Below are 19903 nucleotides of genomic sequence, written 5' to 3'. Positions count from 1 at the left end.
CAGACCCCTACCTTAACAAAGAGTTTATCACTCAAGTAATTGGCTGGGATCATGAGCAAGCAGCACAAAAAGAGTCAGACTATAGAATCTTACTTGGGTGACAAAGAAGATCAAAACATACAACCAGAAGAAGACAACAAAGTCAAAGCTCCCACATCCAAAGCCTCCAAGAAAAATATGAATGTCAGGCCTGGAAGAGCTCAAAAGGATTTTGAGAAGCAAGTAAGAGAAGTAGAGGAAAAATTGAGAGTGACGCAAGAAAATAATGAAAAACAAATCAACAGCTTGCTAAAGGAGACCTCCCAAAAAACTGAACAAAATAACACCTTAAAAAATAGCCTAACCCAAATAGCAAAAGAGGTCCAAAAAGCAATGAGGAGATGAATGCCCTAAAAAGCAAAATTGGCCAAATGGAAAAGGAAGTCCAAAAGCTTACTGAGGAAAATACTTCCTTAAAAATCAGAATGGAGCAATCGGAAGCTAGTGACTTTATGAGAAATCAAGATACTGCAAAACAAATTCAAAAGAATGAAAAATTAGAAAACAATGTGAAATATCTCATTGGAAAAACAATTGACCTGGAAAATAGATCCAGGAGAGAGAATTTAAAAATTATTGGACTATCTGAAAGCCATGGTCAAAAAAAGAGCCTAGACATCATCTTTCAAGAAATTATCTTTTTTTTTTCTTTTGGGCAATTGAGGTTAAGTGACTTGCCCAGGGTCACACAGCTAGTAAGTGTCAAGTGTTTGGTCTGAGGCTGGATTTGAACTCAGGTCCTCCTGACTTCAGGGCCAGTGCTCTATCCACTGAGCCATCTAGCTGCCCCTGTCAAGAAATTATCAAGGAAAACTGTCCTGGTATTTTAGAACCAGAGGGCAAAATAGAAATTGAAAGAATCCACCAATCACTTCCTGAAAGAGATCCCCAAAGGAAAACTCCTAGGAATATTGTAGCCAAATTCCAGAGTTCCCAGGTCAAGGAGAAAATATTGCAAGCAGCCAGAAAGAAACAATTCAAGTATTGTGGAAACACAATCAGGATAACACAAGATTTAGCAGCTTCTACATTAAGAGACTGGAGGGCATGGAATATAATATTCCAGAAGGCAAAGGAGATAGGATTACAACCAAAAATTACCTACCCAGCAAAACTGAGTATAATCCTTCAGGGTAAAAAATGGTCATTCAGTGAAATAGGGGACTTTCAAATTCTTGATGAAAAGTCCAGAGCTGAATAGAAAATTTGACTTTCAAATACAAGACTCAAGTGAAACATGAAGAGGTAAACAGGAAAGAGAAATCATAAGAGACTTATTAAGGTTGAACTGTTTACATTCCTGCATGGAAAGATGATATTTGTAACTCATGAGACCTTTGTCAGTATTAGGGTAGTTGGAGGGAAAAAATTATATGTAGATAGATAGATAGATAGATAGATAGATAGATAGATAGATAGATAGATAGACAAAGAGATAGACAAATAGAGGCACAGGGTGAGTTGAAGATGAAGGGGTGATATCTGGAGAATAAAATTAAGGGGTGAGAGAGGATTATACTGGGAGAAGGAGAAAGGGAGAGGTAGAATGGGGTAAATTATCTCACATAAAACAGACAAGAAAAGGCTTTTACAGTGGACAAGAAATGGAGGAATGTGAGAGGAAATGAGTGAATCTTATTCTCATTGGATTTGGCTTAAGGAGGGAATAACATACACACTCAATTGGGTATGGAAATCTATCTTACCCTACAGGAAAATAGGGAGGGGGAAGGTGACAAGAAAGCAGGGAGATGATAGAGGGAGTGCAGATTGGGGGAGTGGGTAATCAGAAGCAAACACTTTTGAGGATGGACAGGGTCAAAAGAGAGAATAGAATAAATGGGGGGGTGGTATGGGATGAAGGGAAATATACTTAGTTTTTCACAACATGACTACTATGGAAGTGTTTTGCATGACTACACATGTGTAACCTGTATCGAGTTGCTTGCCTTTTCAATGAGGGTGGATGGGCAGGGAGGAAGGGAGAAAATTTGTTTTAAAAACACATGTTAAAAAAATTGTTTTCACTTGCAACTGGGAAATAAGTAATATAGGAAATGGGGTATAGGAATCTATCCTACCCTACAGGACAATAGAAGGGGATAAGAGAAGTGGGGGTGAAACAGAAGGGAGGGCAAATTAGGGGAAGGGGTATACAGAATACATGCCATCCTGGGTGGGGGAGGCATGAGATGGGGAGAAAACTTGGAACTCAAAATATTGCGGAAGTGAATGTTAAAAACTAAAAAGAAATTAAAAAAAGAAATAGAAATCAAAATAATTCTGAGGTTTTATTTCACTCCTAGAACTTTGGAAGTGATGAGAAAAGATAAGAATAGTTAATGCTGGAGAGGTTGTGGAAAGCTAGGGACAGTAATGCATCGTTAGTGGAACTATGAATTAGTCCAACCATTCTGAAGAATAATTTGCAGCTATCTAGGAAAGTAACTAAAATGACCATAGCCTTTGACCAGAGGTTGCAGTGCTAGTCACAAACTCTAGGGAGGTCAATGATTTACAAAAAGGTTTCACATACACTAAAATATTTATAGCAGCACTTTTTGTACTAGCAAGAATTTAGATTCAAAGTAGATACCTATCAATTTGGGCAAATGTAATGGCCAAACAAGGGTGTGGTTCATGAATATAGTGAAATATTACTGCACTGTAAGAAAATGAACATGCTAATCTCAAGGAAACATGGTAAGAATTATATGAACCCACGCAAAGTGAAGCAACATCATAAAAATGTTCACCTACAGCAATATATATGGAAGGAATAACTAAACACCAGAAACTGAAGAAAGAAGTATAATGACCAAGTTTGTCCCCAGAAAAGATGTAGGAGAACACACCTCTCCCTTTTTTCTTTACAGATGTGGGGGAAAGAAGAGAGATAGAGAGACAGAGAGAGACAGAGAGAGAAAAGGAAAAAAGGAGGGAGGGAGGAACCTACAAATCAGATCGCTGATGTGTTTGGTTAGTTTTTCTAAACCTTTCCCCCTATTTTTATTCTTTGCTATATGATATGATTGTCTGGAAGACAGATAAAAAGGTTGTATTGGGAAATGAGGGTGACACCACAACAAAAGATAGCAAAAACATTTTAAAGTTGTTAAATGCTTATAGGTTAATGCCACAGGCCAGGCTTTGTGAGAGAACATTTCAGTCTTTGATAATGGTTTGATTGTAGAATATCTTATTGGTTGAATTCTCAAAGGTATTTTGAGGTCTGTATTTTTAATAAGGCAATTTCTCATAATGATAGCTAGCATTTATATAGCACTTTAAGATTGTCAGAGTGCTTTACAAATGTTAACTCACTTTATCCTTATAACAGCTCTGGGAGCTAGGTGTTATTGTTCTCATTTTACAAACAAGGAAACTGAGACAAACAGGGTAAGTGTCTTGCTCAGGGTCACACAGCTAGTAAGTATCTGAGGCTGGATTTTAAACTTCTTGACTCCTGACCTGGCACTCTATCCACTACAAGCCCTAGCCAACTCCCATTCAAGGACAGCCCATGTATAATTTCTGTTGACAATTATTTGCTCCTGAATTTCAATCATAAACTCCTCTTTTTCTATAAGTAAATTTGCATGGCCAAGTTTGTTCCACCGTTCTTTCATGACATATTGTTGAGTTTGTATGGAGGTTGTCCTTGGAGTGCCCTTTGATTCCTGTCTTGCATCTTAGCCTTTTCATAGGTTCTGTGCAGAATTAAGCCTCTTTTGGTTACATTCAACAAATCTAGTGGTGTGTACCTGTTGCCACTTTTGCTTGATGAGTGATTTCTGCCAGTATTAAAAGCATTTCTAGAAGTTTTTAATGTGTTTACCATATGCTCTAGAAATGTCTATCAATCTTCTTCCTCCTTTTTGATGAGGATGTGTTCATCTTTCCCTAGCTGCTTTAGAATGCTAGGTTCTGTATTTCATTACTACTGTATGGCTGTTGGGTTTGTTGTTGTTTTTTTTTTTGTTAGAATATTTTCTTTTTTCTTTTTCTTTGTTTTCATAATGCTTTATAGTCTCCAAATCATGTTCACAAACACTATAACATTTAAATGTCACAATAGTCTTTCGAGGTTAGTATGGCTACCAATGTGAGGGGCAGAGTTTTTTTGTCTTGAAATGCAGTAATTTAAACCCTTAAGAAAAACTTAACAAAATTATCTCATGCTGACAAATTATAAATTATTGATCTCAGAAATGTTAGTCTGATTTTTAAAAACTCATATTCTAGGAGACATGTATATTAAAAAGGGAGCAAGAGAAATGTCTTCTTTCTTTCCCATGGTCTCTCAGGGAAATTATTAGAGTACTTTCCAAATCTGTTATGGTGTATGGTAAGCCCAGTGCTGTTTAGGCATTAATCTCTTTAAACATATTCTTCCATTGAGCTTTGATTTCAAGATTCCAGAAGAGTCTCATGGCAAAAATAGTTATGCTTTTTGTCCTTGATAGCTTTATGTGTGATTTGTTTTGTTTGAAAGAGTATTTGTATCACCTTTATCGACTGGTTTAATCTGACCCCTAGATTCAATCTTGAAGCTTTCAGCTCTATCTTTCCTTGGAGTATATTAAACATTTTATATTGTCATAAGATCATAATTCTAGTGCTAGAAGTGACCTCGGAGGTCAGGTAGCCCAACTCCTCCTTTTACAGATGAAGAAACAGAGGTTCAATTGGAACTGGTTCACAGTCATGTAAGTAGTGTCAGAAGTAGAATTTGAATATAGATCCTATGACTCCAGAAACATCACTCTTTTCACGGTACTTTCTCAAGTCAAATGACATTATGATATTAATGCAGAAAGATTCCATAAAATGCAAAAGCTATTTAGTATAGTTTTAAATGGGGCCATACAATTATCTAGTCATTTCAATCATACCCGATTTGGAGTTTTCTTGGCAAAGAAACATAAGTGGTTTACCATTTCCTTCTCCATCTCATCTTACAGATTAGGAAACTGAGACAAACAGAGTTGAGTGACTTGCCTAGCATCACACAGCTAATGAGTGTCTGAGACCAGATTTGAACTTAAGAAGATGAGTCTTCCTGACTCTGGACCCAGTACTCTATCCACGGTGCCACCTACCTGTCCATATATCATGGTTTCTACATCAAGTTACCAAAAAGATGTAGCATGACTCCCTTGTTAACTTGGAAATCATATTCAGTTCTATTACTGAAAGAGGAGAAATATTTTTAAGGTTAAGGCTTAACTCACAATTAGGAAATTTTGTGTGTCTCTCAGTTTTAAACTAGAATGGGCTGATTCTGATCTGCTTCAATTTGTTTAACCTAGTTATCTTAGCTGTAAAGGGCTGGGAATTGATATTGGAGTTTTTTTTAATTATCATTTTACTTTAGACCTGAGATTTTATTGGTATAATGTACTTCTGGAATGGAAATGCCTTTCACCAATGCAGATAAGTAATTCATTTCTTCATTGTAGTCTTAGCCACCTGTGGCACTGAGAGGTTAAGTGAATTACCCATGGTTGCACAGCTATTAAGGGTCAGACTCATGACCTAAATTAAGCATTTCATACTGCAATGCTGGTTCTCTATTCCCTAAATCATTCTCCTCAGCTGAGTCAACTAGATTAAATAAACAGAGGTGGATTCAGAAAATCAGTCAGTCAATCTCAGATTAAAACTGGGACACACAGAGAATTCCCTAAACTTGAATTCAAAATTGAAAGCTTTTGTTAGAAGTCAGTGCAGAAGTTAAAAATAAAACAAGACAAATGCAAGCCATCACCACCACAAAAAATAACAACCAAACCACATTGAATAAAGTATAATATTGAAGAGATTTTCCTTTACCCAAGGCTTGCCAATCTCTAGCTCCTCCTATTAACAGACTTAACCGATTGTCTAACACTCTAGATTGGGGTCACAGATTGGTGAGTGACTGTAAAATAAGCCAAGTTTAAAACTGTTCCAATAAGCCAGAGGCAATGATAGAAAGTAAAGAATCCTATTACCTAGAGCTAAAAGAGAGTCTCAAGTCCAGCAGTTCTTAATCTTTTCTGTGTCATGGTCTCCTTTGGCAACCTTTTGAAGCCTGTAGACCACTTCTCAAAATATTTTTTTCTTTTTAATAATACTTTATTTTTTCCCAATTATATTTGAAGAGAATTTTTAACATTCAATTTTTTAAAAAAATTTGAGTTCTAATTTTCTCCTTCCCTCCTTCATTTCCCCCCTCTCTGAGATGTTAAACAATTTGATATGTGTTACATGTGTGCAATCATGTAAAACACATTTCCATCACAATAAAGTTTTTAAATGCATAAAATAAAAATAGATAGGACAACAAAGGAAACCAATTATATTGAAATAATTATCAAAGTATTTTCTTTTTCTTTTTTTTCTTTTAAAAAATTTTTTTATCAAAGTATTTTTAAAAAAACAAGTTAAGACACAGCAGAATAAGAACCCCAATTCTAATCCAACTCCATTTTGAAGATGATGAAACTGAGGTTCCAAGAGGTTGTCCCAAAGGTAGTTAATAGCAGAGCCAAGATTTAAATCCAGGTTATCTGAGAAAATCCAATCTCATTCCATTATACCACACAGTATGTCCTCATCTCTAATCTACATGTTAATTAGTCAACAAATATTTATTGCACACTTACTGGCCACTGTGCTAAGTGCTGGATATACAAAGAAAGGCAAAAAAATAGTACCTGCCCTCAGGAAGCATATATTCTAATGGGAGAGACAATATGTAAACAACTAGGAGGGCATAAGATATATAGAAAGTAGCCAAGAAGTAATTTGAGAGAGGAAGGCATTAACAGCTAGGAGGACCTAGAAGGGCATTCTGCAGAAGGTAGAAATTGAGCTGAATCTTGAAAGGGCAGTGACAGTAGATAGAGCACCAGCCCTAGAGTCAGGAGGACCTGAGTTCAAATCTGAATTCAGACACTTACACTCACTAGCTGTGTGACTCTGGGCAAGTCACTTAACCCCAATTGCCTCACCAAAAGAAGAAGAAGAAGAAGAAGAAGAAGAAGAAGAAGAAGAAGAAGAAGAAGAAGAAGAAGAAGAAGAAGAAGAAGAAGAAGAAGAAGAAGAAGAAGAAGAAGGAGGAGGAGAAGAAGGAGAAGAAGAAGAAGAAGAAGGAGAAGAAGGAGAAGAAGACGACGACGACGACGACGAAGACGTCAGTGAAACTAAGTGGTAGAGGTTAGAAGGCAGAGTATTCCAGGAAGGAGGGACAGCTGGTGGAAAAGCATGGAGACCAGTGATGGAATTTCATGAAAGAAGGAGCAGCAAATAGGTATATCTGTATCACAGAGTGCATGGAGTGGAGCAAAGGGAAAGAAGAATGGAAAAGCAAGAAGGGATTAGTTTTGGAAAAGCTTTAAGTACCAAAGAGAAACTTTCCACATCCCACAACAACTCAGACTCAATATGTCCTAATAATAATGACACTGACCCATAAAAATTTAAGAATATAATTTTAATAGATGTTACCTTACCAAATACTTATAATCTCCAAACTATACAAAACAAAATTTCCAAACATAAAGATTTAGTGGAAGAAATCAAAACCATGTGGGAACAGGATAAGGTCCTCTATCATTCCTGTTGTTCTGTCTGCTACTAGAGTTGGACTTCCAGTGTTTTTTTTCTTTCTTTTTCTTTCTTTTTTTAAAAAAGTTTTATTAATTTATTTTGAATTATCAACAATCACTTCCATAAGCTTTTGAGTTTCAAATTTTTCTCATCCTCCCTCCCCAAGATGGTGCACAATCTGATACAGGCTTTACATATGCATTCCTATTAAACATATTTTCACATTAGTGATGTTGTAAGTAAGAATTAGAACTAATAGGAGGAACCACCAGAAAGAGGAAACAAAACACAACAGAAGAAAAAAAATAGCAAATAGTATGCTTCAATCTGCATTCAAACTCCATAGTTCTTTCTTTTGTTGTGGATAGCATTTTCCATCATGAGGCTTGTGGAAATGTCTTAGATTGCTGAGAAGAGCTAAGTCTATAAAAGTTAGTCATCACACAGTGTCGCTGTAACTGTGTGCAACGTTCACCTGGTTCTGCTCACTTCACTCAGCATCAAACCATACAAGTCTTTCCAGGTTTATCTGAAGTCTGCCTGTTCATTCTTTCTTATAGCACAATAGTATTCCATTACATTCATATATCACATTTACAATTATGATTATCTATCTGTGACACTATGTGTGTCTTTCTCTCTATCCTTCTCCCTCCCCTCTATCCTTCTCCCTCCCCTCCCCCCCGTTTATGCTTTTCTTTCTCTTTTCTCCTTTTCCCTCCTCACTAATGTTTTGCTTTTGACCACTGCCTCCTTCAGTACCACCTTACTTCTATTAGGCCCCTCCCTTTTCTTTCCCCTTTTCCTTCTTGCTGCCTATTGGGGATGTTAGATTTCTATACCTAACTGATTATGTTATTCCCTTCTTGAGCCAAATCTGATAGGAATAAGGTCCAAACAATGCTCATCTCCCTCCCTTCTTTCCCTCTGTTGTAATAGATTTTTTTGTGCCTTTTCCTGTGATGTAATTTACCCTTGTCTGCCTCCTCCTTTCCTTTTCTCTCAGTACATTTTCTTAGTTAAATCAGATTAATTCACTTACTTGGATCCATTTAACCCATTTGATTAGATTTTTTTCATCATTACATCAAAGTCAATTTATACCTACTGCCTTTATGTATACCCCTTTAACATGGCGTAATAACAATACAGTTCTCAAGAGTTACAAGTGTCATCTTCCCATGTAGGGATGTAAACAGTTTGCCCTTATTAATAACATGTTGTTTCTTTCTGTCCCATTTACCTTTTTAATGTCTCTCTTGAGTCTTGTATTTGAAGATCAATTTTTTGTTGAGCTCTGGTCTATTTATCAGGAAGGTATGAGGTCCCCTATTTTGTTAAATATCCATCTCCTCCCCTGAAAGATAATGCTCATTTTTTGCTGGGTATTTTAATTTTTTCTTATTATTTTCAGTTCCAAATTCTTTCCCTCCATCTTTCTTCTACCTATTGGGAAGGCAAGAAATATACTTACTATACTTATGAGTCATGCAAAATATATTTAGCATGTTATGCTACAATGTTAAAATATATTAGCCCTGTTATAAAATAAAAAGCAAGAAAAATAAAGTGAAAAAATATGCTTCAATATGCATGCAGAGTCTATCATTTCTCTTTCTGGAGGTAGATGGAATTTTTCATCATGATTCGTTTGAACTGCCATGGATCATTGTACTAATCAGAGTGGCTAAATCTTTTATAGCTGGTTGTTACAATGTTGCTACAATATCTTAGACTGCTACTGTGTTACATTGCTTACAACATTGTTACAATATGTACACAATGTTCTACTTCTGCTCACTTCATTTTGCATCAGTTCATATAATTTTGTTCAATTGAAAGAAAAAGATGAGAATGAGATAATAAGATGAGGAGGAGGACAGTGATGATGGCAATAAAAGCAACTGACAGTTTTAAAGATTTATAAAGCATTTTACATGCATTATCTCACTTGATCCTCAAAACCATCCTGTAGTAGGTATTATCAACCTTTTTTTTTTTACAGATAAGGAAACTGAGGCTTAAAAAATTTGGGAGATTTTTCTTTCATGCTCACACAACTGGTAAATGCCAGAGGCAAGATTTGTCCCCAGGTAAACTTACTCAGTGTTCTTTCCATTGGACTTTTCTGATTCCTCCAGCTTGAATTTCCTGAGCTACATTGTTTGGCCCCTCCACTACACATTCACTTTCCAAGTTGTGTAATAGCTATTTGTATGTATGTCTCATCCTGCTACTAAACCATGAGCTCCTGACTGCAGAAACCATGAATTTTTTCACTGTCTTATTCCCAAGGCTTAGAGAGATTATCTACCACAAAGCAGGTATTTAATAATTGTTTATTGACTTGCTTTGCATGTAGTAAGCACAGAATAAATGTGTTGAATTAAACTGAATTTATTACATTTAAGCAACTTTGGTACTTCCTTAGCAGAAAAAGCACTAGGTTTGAATCCTGGCTCTGCTACTTACCACCCATACCTTGATTCCCAAATTCGAATTTGTTTGGCTGGTCTTTCCAATTCTCCTAACTGCCCCTCTCCCCCAGTCACTGCTCTCTCAAGCAGGATGTTGTGGTGAGGGGAGGGCAGTGACAAACTGCTTTTAACTCAAATTTATGACTAGGATTTGAGATGAAGGAATGGGGCTAGCGAGATTGAGCTGATCCTCTTTCTCATTTCCTTTTGCTTCTCTGCCCAGCCTGAGACTGTCCCTACTCCCAACCTGTAATCTCTTAGAAAAAAGAAGGGGGGGGGTGAAGAGAATGGTAGCAAGGACATTAGGGGCTGAGGAGGAAGTACATGAGTCTTTTTTCCATAGTTAGCTATGGACTAAAATGAAAGCCTTTCAAATGAGAAATGCAGCAATGCTCCTCCTTCATCTTCCATAGCCCAAGTATGGGTTTCAGCTATAACACTGATGCCAAAAATTCATCAATCACACCTAGGAGAACGTAGCATTGATTTAGACGCTTAGCTTCTCAGTAACTTTTAAACAGACACTTTGAAGTCAATATCACCTTATGTTCTGGGATTCTTGAAATGTTAAGGACACTATTGGGATCAAGGTCTCACCTACCACCACTGACTCCTCTCATCTAATAACAGGATAACTTGGAGATTGTCAACAGAGGGAAGAGATTAGCATTAAGGGAAATAAGAAAGGCTACTTGTGGAAAGTGGAATTTTATCTGGGATCTGTAGGAAACCAAAGAGGCAAAGAGATGATGAAAGTATTCCAGGTGTAGGTAATAGCCAATGAAAAAGCAAAGAGGCCATTGTCACAAGGGAGTAAAGTGTAAAAAGAATAGAAAGGCAGGAAGGGACTAGGTTATGAATAGCTTTGAATGCCAAACAGAGGGCTTTTATATTTGATCCTGGAGGTAAGAGGGAGCCACTTGAATATTGAGTAGTGGAATGACATGGTCAGATCTGTGCATTAGGAAGATCAATTTGATATCCTTCATTGAGTGGAGGATAGAATAGAGAGGTAAAGATGTGAGTCAGGGAGACCAACCAGAAAGATACTTCAATAGTCCAGGCATGAGGTGAAGAGGGACTGAACCATAATGGTACAGTGTCTGAGAAGAAAATGGGGGTCTAAATGAGACGTGTTACACAGGTAGAATTGACAGGACTTAATTTGATTAGACATGGTGATGAAGGTGAGGAATTGAGGATCACACCTACTTATGAGCCTGGAACACTGAGAAGATAGTGTTGTTCTTGACAGTGGAGGACAAGATAAGTTCAGTTTTGGATAAATTGTACAAATATCTAAGAAACATCTAGTTCAAGATGTCCAAAAGGTAGCTGGATATGTGAGACTGGAGGTAAGGAGAGAAGCTGGGGCTGAATAAGATCTGTGAATCATCAGCAAAGAGATGATACTTGAATCCATGTGAGCTGATCACCGAATCAAATAGTATCAAGAGAGAAGGGAAGAGGGCCCACGAGAGAGCACTGGGAGACACTCATGTTTAGAGGACATGACCTGGATGAAGATCTAGCAAAGGATACCGAAAAAGAGCAGTCTGACAGGTGGGAGAACCAGGAGAGAGAGAGAGAGAGAAGAGAGAATCAAGGAGGAGGATCAACAGTGTCAAAGGCTACAGAGATAAAAAAGGAAAAGAACTGAGAAAAAGCAATTATTCGGCAATTGAGAAATTGTTGGTAAAATTTGGAGAGAGAAGTTTCAGTTAAATGATGAGGTTGGAAGCTAAACTCTGGGGAACTAAGAATAGAGTGAGAAGGAAGTGGAGACTGCAAGTCCTGGTAGTCTTCTCAAGGAGTTGAGCCACAAGAGGGAGGATCTGGGACAACAGCTAGCCGGGATGGGTGGAAGAAGCCAGGGGGTTTTTCAGGTAACCTTTGTAGGAAATAGGGAAGCAACCAGTAGACAGGAAGAGATTGAAGATTCTTAGTGAGACAGTAGGGATGATACCTGCCGGAGAAAATGGGAAGGACCAGAATCACTTGTGCACGTAGAGGGGTAGGCCTTGGTAAAGAGGAAGGTCATTTCTTTACGTGAGACAGAGTTGAAGGAGCACAGTGGTGGAAGGGATCTGACTGGTGTGACATAAGGAGGAGGGGATTTAGAGGGGAATGTGTATTCTATAGGAGAGGTGCCGAGCATTTCTGCTGAAACAAAATTGTGAAATAGGACAAGAAAATCTCAGAGCTAGAAGGGCACTTTGAGGTCACAGAGGAAGTGGCAGCTGTGACTTCGGCAATACCTTTCTTCTTTGTCTTTTCCTCTCAATTTTCACTTCTACCACTCTTTGTTCAGGCCCTCCTGACCTCTCTCTATTGGAATGGCTTCTTCACACAATGCCCAAATATTTTTTTTCTTAATGCACAGATTTAACCATGTTATTCTACTGATCAAAAACTTTTAGAAACTCACCGTTACCTACAGGATGAAGTATAAATTCTTTAGCCTATCATTGAAGGCTCACAATAATCTGGTTCCAATTTACTTTTCTAGTCTTATTTCAACCTATTCCTCTTTATATCGTTCCAGGCAAATGGGACTACTTGCTGTTCCTTTATGTCTTTGGCCTCCATGAATTTTTATGAGCTCTTACCTCCCACCCCACTCCCCACCTCCATACCTGGAACACATTTTCTCTCCATCTCTGCCTGCTGCAATCTTTTTCTTTCTTTGTGACTCAGCTCCTGGAGGTCAAAGACTTCTTTGTTTTTTACCTTTGAACCACCAGTGCCTTGCATTATATGTGCTTCCTAAATATTATGGTTGAATTTAGTTGAGTCTATTCTAAAAACTTTATAGATAAGGACATGGAGACCAAGGGTAAAATGACTTACATATGGACCCACTGCTAGGTAGCACCAGGATCTGAACTCAGGTTACTTGACTCTCAATCCAGTGTTTAGCAGTACAGGGAGGTAGATTGTCAAGAAACTATTAGGAGACACCCTGTTTTCCAGAGCTAAGGCCCAGCAAGCAAGCTGTGCCCTGAACTTGGCATAACAACAATCCTTTGTGCTCAGCTTCTGGAACTGATGGTCCCTGAGATGGGGCAAGCACCAACAGACCCTGACATGAAGCCCTGCTACAAGGGACTTTTGTTCCTAGAAAACCTTGCCACACTGTTGCTGTTTTGCTCACTGCTGTTGCTACACTACACTTTCACTCTTTGTCTAGCTGCAAGTATATAAATCAAGGTTCAGCCACACTAAAGTGAGTCCCCCTCCCCTCCCAGGGGCGGGGCTCTAGACTTGTGTCTAATTCACCTCCTTGCTTTCAAGCCATTTCCCTCACTTAAAAATTAAACTTCTATTTGATTCCTGACTCTCCTGTTCCTAATCTACTCAGTTGGGCTCCGGCCATCCACAGATTAGAGGCTGGTTTGGTCCAGTTGACAAGATCATCAAGTCAGAAAACCTGGCTTCAATACTGGCACTGCATAACGTTGGGCAAGCTATTCCCTTTCATTGAGCCTGTTTCTTTACCTGTAAAATGGACACAATTCTATCACCCATATCACAGGATTCTCATAAGGCTCATGTGGGATAATGTATTTCAAGTGGTTTTTTTATAACTTTAAGTACTATGTATAAGCAATTATTTTACAGATAAGGAAACTAAGGCCAGAACAGACTTACCTTACCTACACAGGTTATTGGCAGAGCACATGACTGGAGCCCACTTGATTTCGGGTTTAATGCTATCCCTTTATCTCTTGACTAGAGGTTGACTGTTCTTTCTACCATGCTAACACCCTTTGAAGATCCTTTCTGGTCACTCTCATAATGCCATCCTCTGACTCTGAATCTATGTCCCATTTAGTATTCATTATGGCATTGAGCACCATGTCCTAAAGCTAGGAGTATGTACACTTTAATTGAAGGGTTATGAAGATTATAAAATCTTAGATACCTAAATCAATGAATCCATGAATCCCCAATCAACAGCAACAGGCAATTCCAGAGATATTTTTCACTCACAGGCCTTCACCCGCTACTGGGTAAACGACTCTCTATGGCAAGCCCTAGTTGTAGGCATGAATTGTTATCTACTTAATAGAGTAACATCAGGGCCACTTCAAGTTAAAGTGAAGTCTGCAGTCATACTTTGGAGGGAAAGGCTGAGAAATTTTTTCATCAACAGACAGAGTTTTGGTTATGTTGTGGGTTTTGCTTTTTTTTTTTTTCAAACAGCAATAGTTTTAACTTCTCCAGCTGATTATGTATGAGCTGTTGAACCATGTTTTATTCATTGGTCCTTCTTCTGTCTTTAGTAAGGAGATGGCTGACTGGCTCTACTTCTGAAGAACTGGAAAGGCTTGTTTGAAGTGGGAGCCAGCATGAGTGTAGAAATTGTTCTTCTGCTTTTGTAGGACTCCACAGAATCAGCCCTGATAAAATATTTACGAGAGAAAAAAGTGAGTTGTATATGGGGATTAAAGCTATTAATTGGCTCCTAACAGCCAGGCTAATTGGATGAATGAAATAGCGCCTAACTGTTCAGTTTGGAAAACAAATGCTCTAAGTGTATGGAATGATAGAATGGTAAGGAAAAAGTACAAACACAGGGTGAATTCCACCTGCAAAGTTGTATGGTCTCAACTTTGATAAAAAGCTGGGATTGCTTTGGTTGAACTGGGTCATTAATTATGATTAGGATTTGGAAAATAGTTTGCACTGGGATTTCTGAGGGTCATTTTTATTAGGAGACTACCTAACAGGATTAAGGCAACAATCCCTAACTGTTCCCATCCTTACCCCCACCACCAGAGGCACTCTACTAATGTACTTAAAAACATTCAAGCACCTCAAGTAACAATTTTGCTATTTGGAGCTTTCCGAGAACTCATTTTCCTCAAGAGCCACAATATCTTGCTTTATGCCCAGAATGTGTGGGTTGTCAGAGATGGGACCAGGTGCCTATGATGACCAAAAATTGTATGAGAAAATACCAGCTAGAACCACAGAATGGTCCTTGGTGAGACTGCTCAATTTTCTACTTCATGAATCTTAGAGCCACTTGGGACCATAAGGGAACAAAAGTCCACTGTCCTGTTTGTAGGGCTCACCCAATTACCTCGACTACCTCGGAATCTCACCTCCTCTAGCTTCCCACCACCATGAAGACAGCCAAAGAAGGTAGCCATTAGGTAAAGCAAAACCTTTCTTTGTTTAGCCCATACTGGCTAGGCCACACTTGACACTGAAGGCAATGGAAGGGCAGGATGGGTCACCACCCTTGTACAACCCTAACCAAAAGGTTTATAGTGGAGTCTTTAATGCCCCCACAATCCCACATCCCAAGGGCAGCTGGAACTCAGCTTCTCACAAAGGTTCTAGGTTCAGAGGGCTTCTCATCCTAAAACTTAGCAATTGTAATGAAACCTTTCCTCATTGGACACAGCTCAATTTTGCAGACTTAATAAGCTACCTAGCTCTCTACCCCGCCCCCAACTCTATTTAACATCGGTGTCCCACAAAGTGAGGACGGCACCTATAATTTTCCCATATGGGAACAATATAGCCTGGGTTTCAGTTCCTACCTGCCTATTACCTCCTGGGTAGTCTGTACCTAGTCCCCGTCTCCACCTCCATTCCCACCCAACCACAAATTCTAAATTCGTTTTAGCATCCAAAGACGGCTTCAGCTGTCCCTGGGGCAAATGCTCATAGTGAGGTGGGACTGCAGCAGCTCTGACGTCAGCTCCCTGGGGGTCCCCATGAACCCCAGGGGGGCCGCGGGATCCTCCTTCTTCCTTCTGCCCTCTCCCTCCCCCATGCAGTCCCAGATCACCCTCTGTAGTGGGTGCTCAAGTGCACGGATCAGCGCACCACGAGGCTGCTCTAGCTGCTGCGTCCGCAGGTGGCGCCTTAGCTGGGGACGAGAAGGAAGGGGGGAAGAACAGTCTGCGGCTCTGGATACTGTGGCCAATACCTCCCCCTCCTCCGGCAACTTTGTATCGCTTGGGACTTCCTCCGCGTTTCCCGCGATTTCCAGTTTGCAGAAACAAGGCCGGCTGGGCCTGAGACTCGGGGTGGGCCGCCCGCACAGCCTCGCTGGCTTTTCTGGGGTCGGTCAGCCGGGACCCTGCTCGGCCCGCCTACTAGGGGAGAAACCCGCGCCCAGGTCCCCTCCCCGCCCACCCCACCCCAGCCCGACCAACGGCCCAGGAAGTTGCATTCAGATCTGGAGGGATGTCCCACGCCCCTCCCCCTCCACGCCTTATCACCTGCTGCCCGGGCAGCGGCAGCGCGGTCCTCCTGCCGGCTAGGCTATCGGGTGCTCTGGGGCGGAGTGGGAGGGAGCCAGCCAGCCTGCTCCAAGAGGGAGCTAGCGAGCGAGCAAGCCCGGCGCCGGCTGGGGAGCAAGGGAGGATGGCAGCTCGGGCCCAGGGGCCGCCAAGGGGCTGGCAGCTATCGCCGCCACTGCTGTTGCTACTGCTGCTGCTAGCGGCGCTGGCCAGTGACCGCACCGCCGCCTCCAAACTCAACATACCCAAAGTGCTGCTACCCTTCACGCGGGGCACCCGCATCAACTTCACACTGGAGGCCTCGGAGGGCTGCTACCGCTGGTGAGTGAGCCAGTCAAGAGCCTTCCTCTCCCCGCAGCCACCCTCTCCCCTCCCCTGGGGCCCAGGCCGAGGAGGAGGAGGGAGCAAGAGCCAGAGCCAGAGCGCGGGCTGGAGCCGGCGCCAGAGGCCGTGGGCGGGGGCAGCAACTAGACCTGCAGCCGGGAGGGGCCGAGGGGGTGCGCGTGGCCACTGGGTCCTATCGGGTGAGGCCCATGAGGGGCCGCAGCAAGGCAGGCGCGTGCCATCCCCTTGCAGCTCCAGGCAGGTGCGTCTCCGCAGGCCTGGACTACAGCCACGGCTCCCCCGGGGCCAAAGAGGGAAGGCCAGGCCGGAGGGGGAAGGAGGGGAGCCCTCCCCGGGCTGGCAGGACCTAGCCGAGTCGGCTGCACATGGCGTCGCGAGGACCGGAGAGCCGCTGCCAGGCTCTGGCGCTGTCCTGGTCGGCCCCGCCCCCTGGGATGCTCCCTCTCCCTCCAGCCCCCCAGCCCTCCCCGTACGCGAGAGGAGGGGGCCTGGCGCTGTCTGGACCCCTGGCGATGGCTGTGGCCGCGGCTGCCGCTGCTGCTGCGGCGGCGGCGGCTGCTGCTTTTGGCGCGGGAGAGAAACAGGGAGAGAGCAGAGAGGCGGCCCGATCACGCTCGCCTACCGCAGCACGGCGGCTGCGTGGGTGCCCCGGCCTCCTCCTCGGGGGCTCCTCAGCAGCCATGCGCCGGAGCCTTTCACCATGCAGGGGCCGTGGGAAGGGGAAGGTGCTGGGCACGCTGATCTCTGCTACTTCTCCTGAGCCGGGTTAGAGGCCAGGCCTTGGCCCTGGTCAGGGTTAGAGGCCTGGCAGGCCTTGGCACTGAGGGTGCCCTGGGGGCAAAGACCTGGCCCCTGGCGGGCGATTTACGCCTGCGTGGAGGCAATGTTTCCTCCCCTAGGGAAGTCAAGGTTGGGCACAGGGCAGGCACTGAGTCACCACTGAGGTGAATCTGGCCTGTGACCTGAAAGGGCCAAATCCTAAATAGTCAGCTGCTTGTCCTTTTCTCAGTTGACGGTGTGTTGAGGCAACATAGTGGTACTTTCGTGTTCAAGGCACTGTGCGAAGGACTTTACAAATTTTTTTTGAGAGAGTTCCCACGTCCACTGAGAGAAATGTAGGAAATGTGGGCGTTCTGGGCAGGTAGTCTCTTGTCAAATTTGAAATGGATCTGATAGAATCCAGACTTGAATCAGGAAAACACTCCATTAGATCTCTCTCTCTCTCTCTCTCTCTCTCTCTCTCTCTCTCTCTCTCTCTCTCTCTCTCTCTCTCTCTCTCTCTCTCTCTCTCTCTCTCTCTCTCTCTCTCTCTCTCTCTCCCCCTCTTTCTCCCCTTCCCCCACCCCAAGTCAGAATACTTCCTGTCCAAATCCTGCCCATTGGCCACCATTATCCAGGTTCTACAGACTTTGCCATTACACTACTACTTTGTTTTGCCACATACACTTGGCCACTGCATTCCCAGCTCCCAGGAAAGTTTGAAAACTTGGTCTTAACCGGGTGTTACATGGGGGGAATGATTACTGTGTGATAGAGATGTTAAAAAGCAAAACTGCCCCAGCCTTCAGGATCATAGATCATAGAAGAATTGGAAGAGATTTCAAATACCATGCAGATTAAACCCTTTGACTTTACAGAAGAGTAAACTGAGGTTGAGATGGTTCATATTATTTTTACCTTTATCTTCTGACTCCCAAATCTAGTACTCTTTCCAGATATTCTCTCAGATAACAAAGCTGGAGTGTAGTGGAGGTAGTTATATGTATGAATTTAGGCTAAACAATTTTTGAATTCTGCTGAATTTCAAATGAAAAAGGAGGTGAGTTTGTTGTTTTTTGCCTATTCTCTCTACATGAATCAAATCTTTGTTCCATTGTTCAGTATTTCATAAATCTCAGCTTTCACCACTGGTGTTTTAAGAAAAGAAATGAGAACTTGATTTTGTAAAAGTTTTTATTTTTTGACTCTCAGTCAAGACATTGGGTGTCCTTGAATTCAGAAAGAATTTGGAATCTGAGAACCTAGGTTCAAATCTTGGTTCTACTATGACCTTGGGCAAGTCACTTCTCTGGGTCCCAGATTTTTCATTTTTTAAAACAATGGGGTTGCAGTAGAGGACCTTTAAAGTCCTTTCCAGCTCTAAATCTATGATTCTAAGTTTTCCAGTTTCTAGATATTTTCTCTTTTTACTTACATAGGATCTTTGCAGCAAATTTTTTCTTGCAAGTGTCCATGGAGAGTCACTAAGGGCTTGCCTACTCTGTACCATTACTACATTGTGTCAGCAAATAGAATTGTCAGTGCTTTCCATTTGCTTGAATGACCCTGGATCCCCACCTTTGAGTTGGAAGGGATTTTAGAAGAGCTTCTTTGGTCAGATGAAAAATTGGAGCCAAGTTGAGGGGAAATGACTTAATTCAAGTCATGACATCAGTAGGTGAGTTCTCAGGACTCAGCTGAGACTTTCAGGATTAGTGCCCGTGGACTTGTTTTGTTGGGGTGGGAATGAACAGCCGTTCATTAGCCAAGGTATTTTAAAGTTTATGCATTCATATCCTCTTATATCTAAGTTGTCAGTATTTTGATGTACAGAAAAAGGATACAAGTTATTAGAAACATCTGGCTATATATGAATGCCCTGAGATGCATTAGAATGCTGTTTCTTCTGAGGTTATTTATCTAAGATAAATAAAATGATTTTTTCTAAAATTAATACATTCAAGTTTTCTGAGGTTATTTATCTAAGATAAATAAAATGATTTTTTCTAAAATGATAACATCCAAGTTTTCTTTTCCAAAAATAGATAAACTCTGGAAAATTCATTTTCAGTTAAATTTGTCGACAAGAGTTAAATGGGCCAGAGTAAATGGGCTGGGGGAGAGGGAACCCTTTCTTCTGATGTATCTGAAATGAGCTTGTGCTGAAGGTGATATACAGTAAATGTGTGACTGTCTATTCGAAGTGTATTCTGAGAGGTGTTTGGTGATTGTGATTCCCCCAACTTCGCTTTGCAGAGAAATGTTATTAGTCATGCATTCAAATGTTTTCTTTAATTTTAGTGGTACTGTTCTTAGAACAGTTATTTATCTCGTCAGCTCTGCAGAATTGCTTCTCTTGAGATTTTTGAGCAGCGTAGCATACAGCTATTTATTCTCAGTTATTGAAGCTTGGAGGAGATTCCT

At 41.3% G+C, this 19903-nt stretch overlaps 1 protein-coding gene and 1 long non-coding RNA gene across 3 annotated transcripts in view; one reads left to right on the top strand and one right to left on the bottom strand.

Annotated features, from left to right (window-relative positions):
* Positions 1-7504: 7504 nt before the first annotated feature.
* LOC110204970 (uncharacterized) lies at positions 7505-16256 on the bottom strand. Of its 2 annotated transcripts, none has more exons than XR_013485833.1 (3): positions 15957-16256; positions 14038-14515; positions 7505-9081 (listed from the first exon to the last, which is right to left on the bottom strand). It is a non-coding gene; the product is annotated as an uncharacterized LOC110204970 (long non-coding RNA). The 2 variants fall into 2 exon arrangements; XR_013485834.1 differs by having other exon boundaries at positions 16060-16256.
* An 11-nt stretch (positions 16257-16267) lies between these two features.
* Positions 16268-19903, top strand: part of NUP210 (nucleoporin 210) — a 170250-nt gene continuing 166614 nt past the window's right edge. The window contains 3 exon segments of the mRNA XM_020981244.2: positions 16268-16447; positions 16449-16498; positions 16501-16696. Of these exon segments, the coding sequence (XP_020836903.2) occupies positions 16320-16447; positions 16449-16498; positions 16501-16696 (374 nt within the window). The 5' untranslated portion in view covers positions 16268-16319.

This window comes from Phascolarctos cinereus, unplaced genomic scaffold (genome assembly GCF_003287225.1).
Source record: "Phascolarctos cinereus isolate Bilbo 61053 unplaced genomic scaffold, phaCin_HiC Scaffold_4;HRSCAF=312, whole genome shotgun sequence".
NCBI lineage: Eukaryota > Metazoa > Chordata > Mammalia > Diprotodontia > Phascolarctidae > Phascolarctos > Phascolarctos cinereus.
The sequence above is the reverse complement of the archived record's forward strand: the minus strand, read 5'-3'. Positions and strand labels throughout refer to the sequence as shown.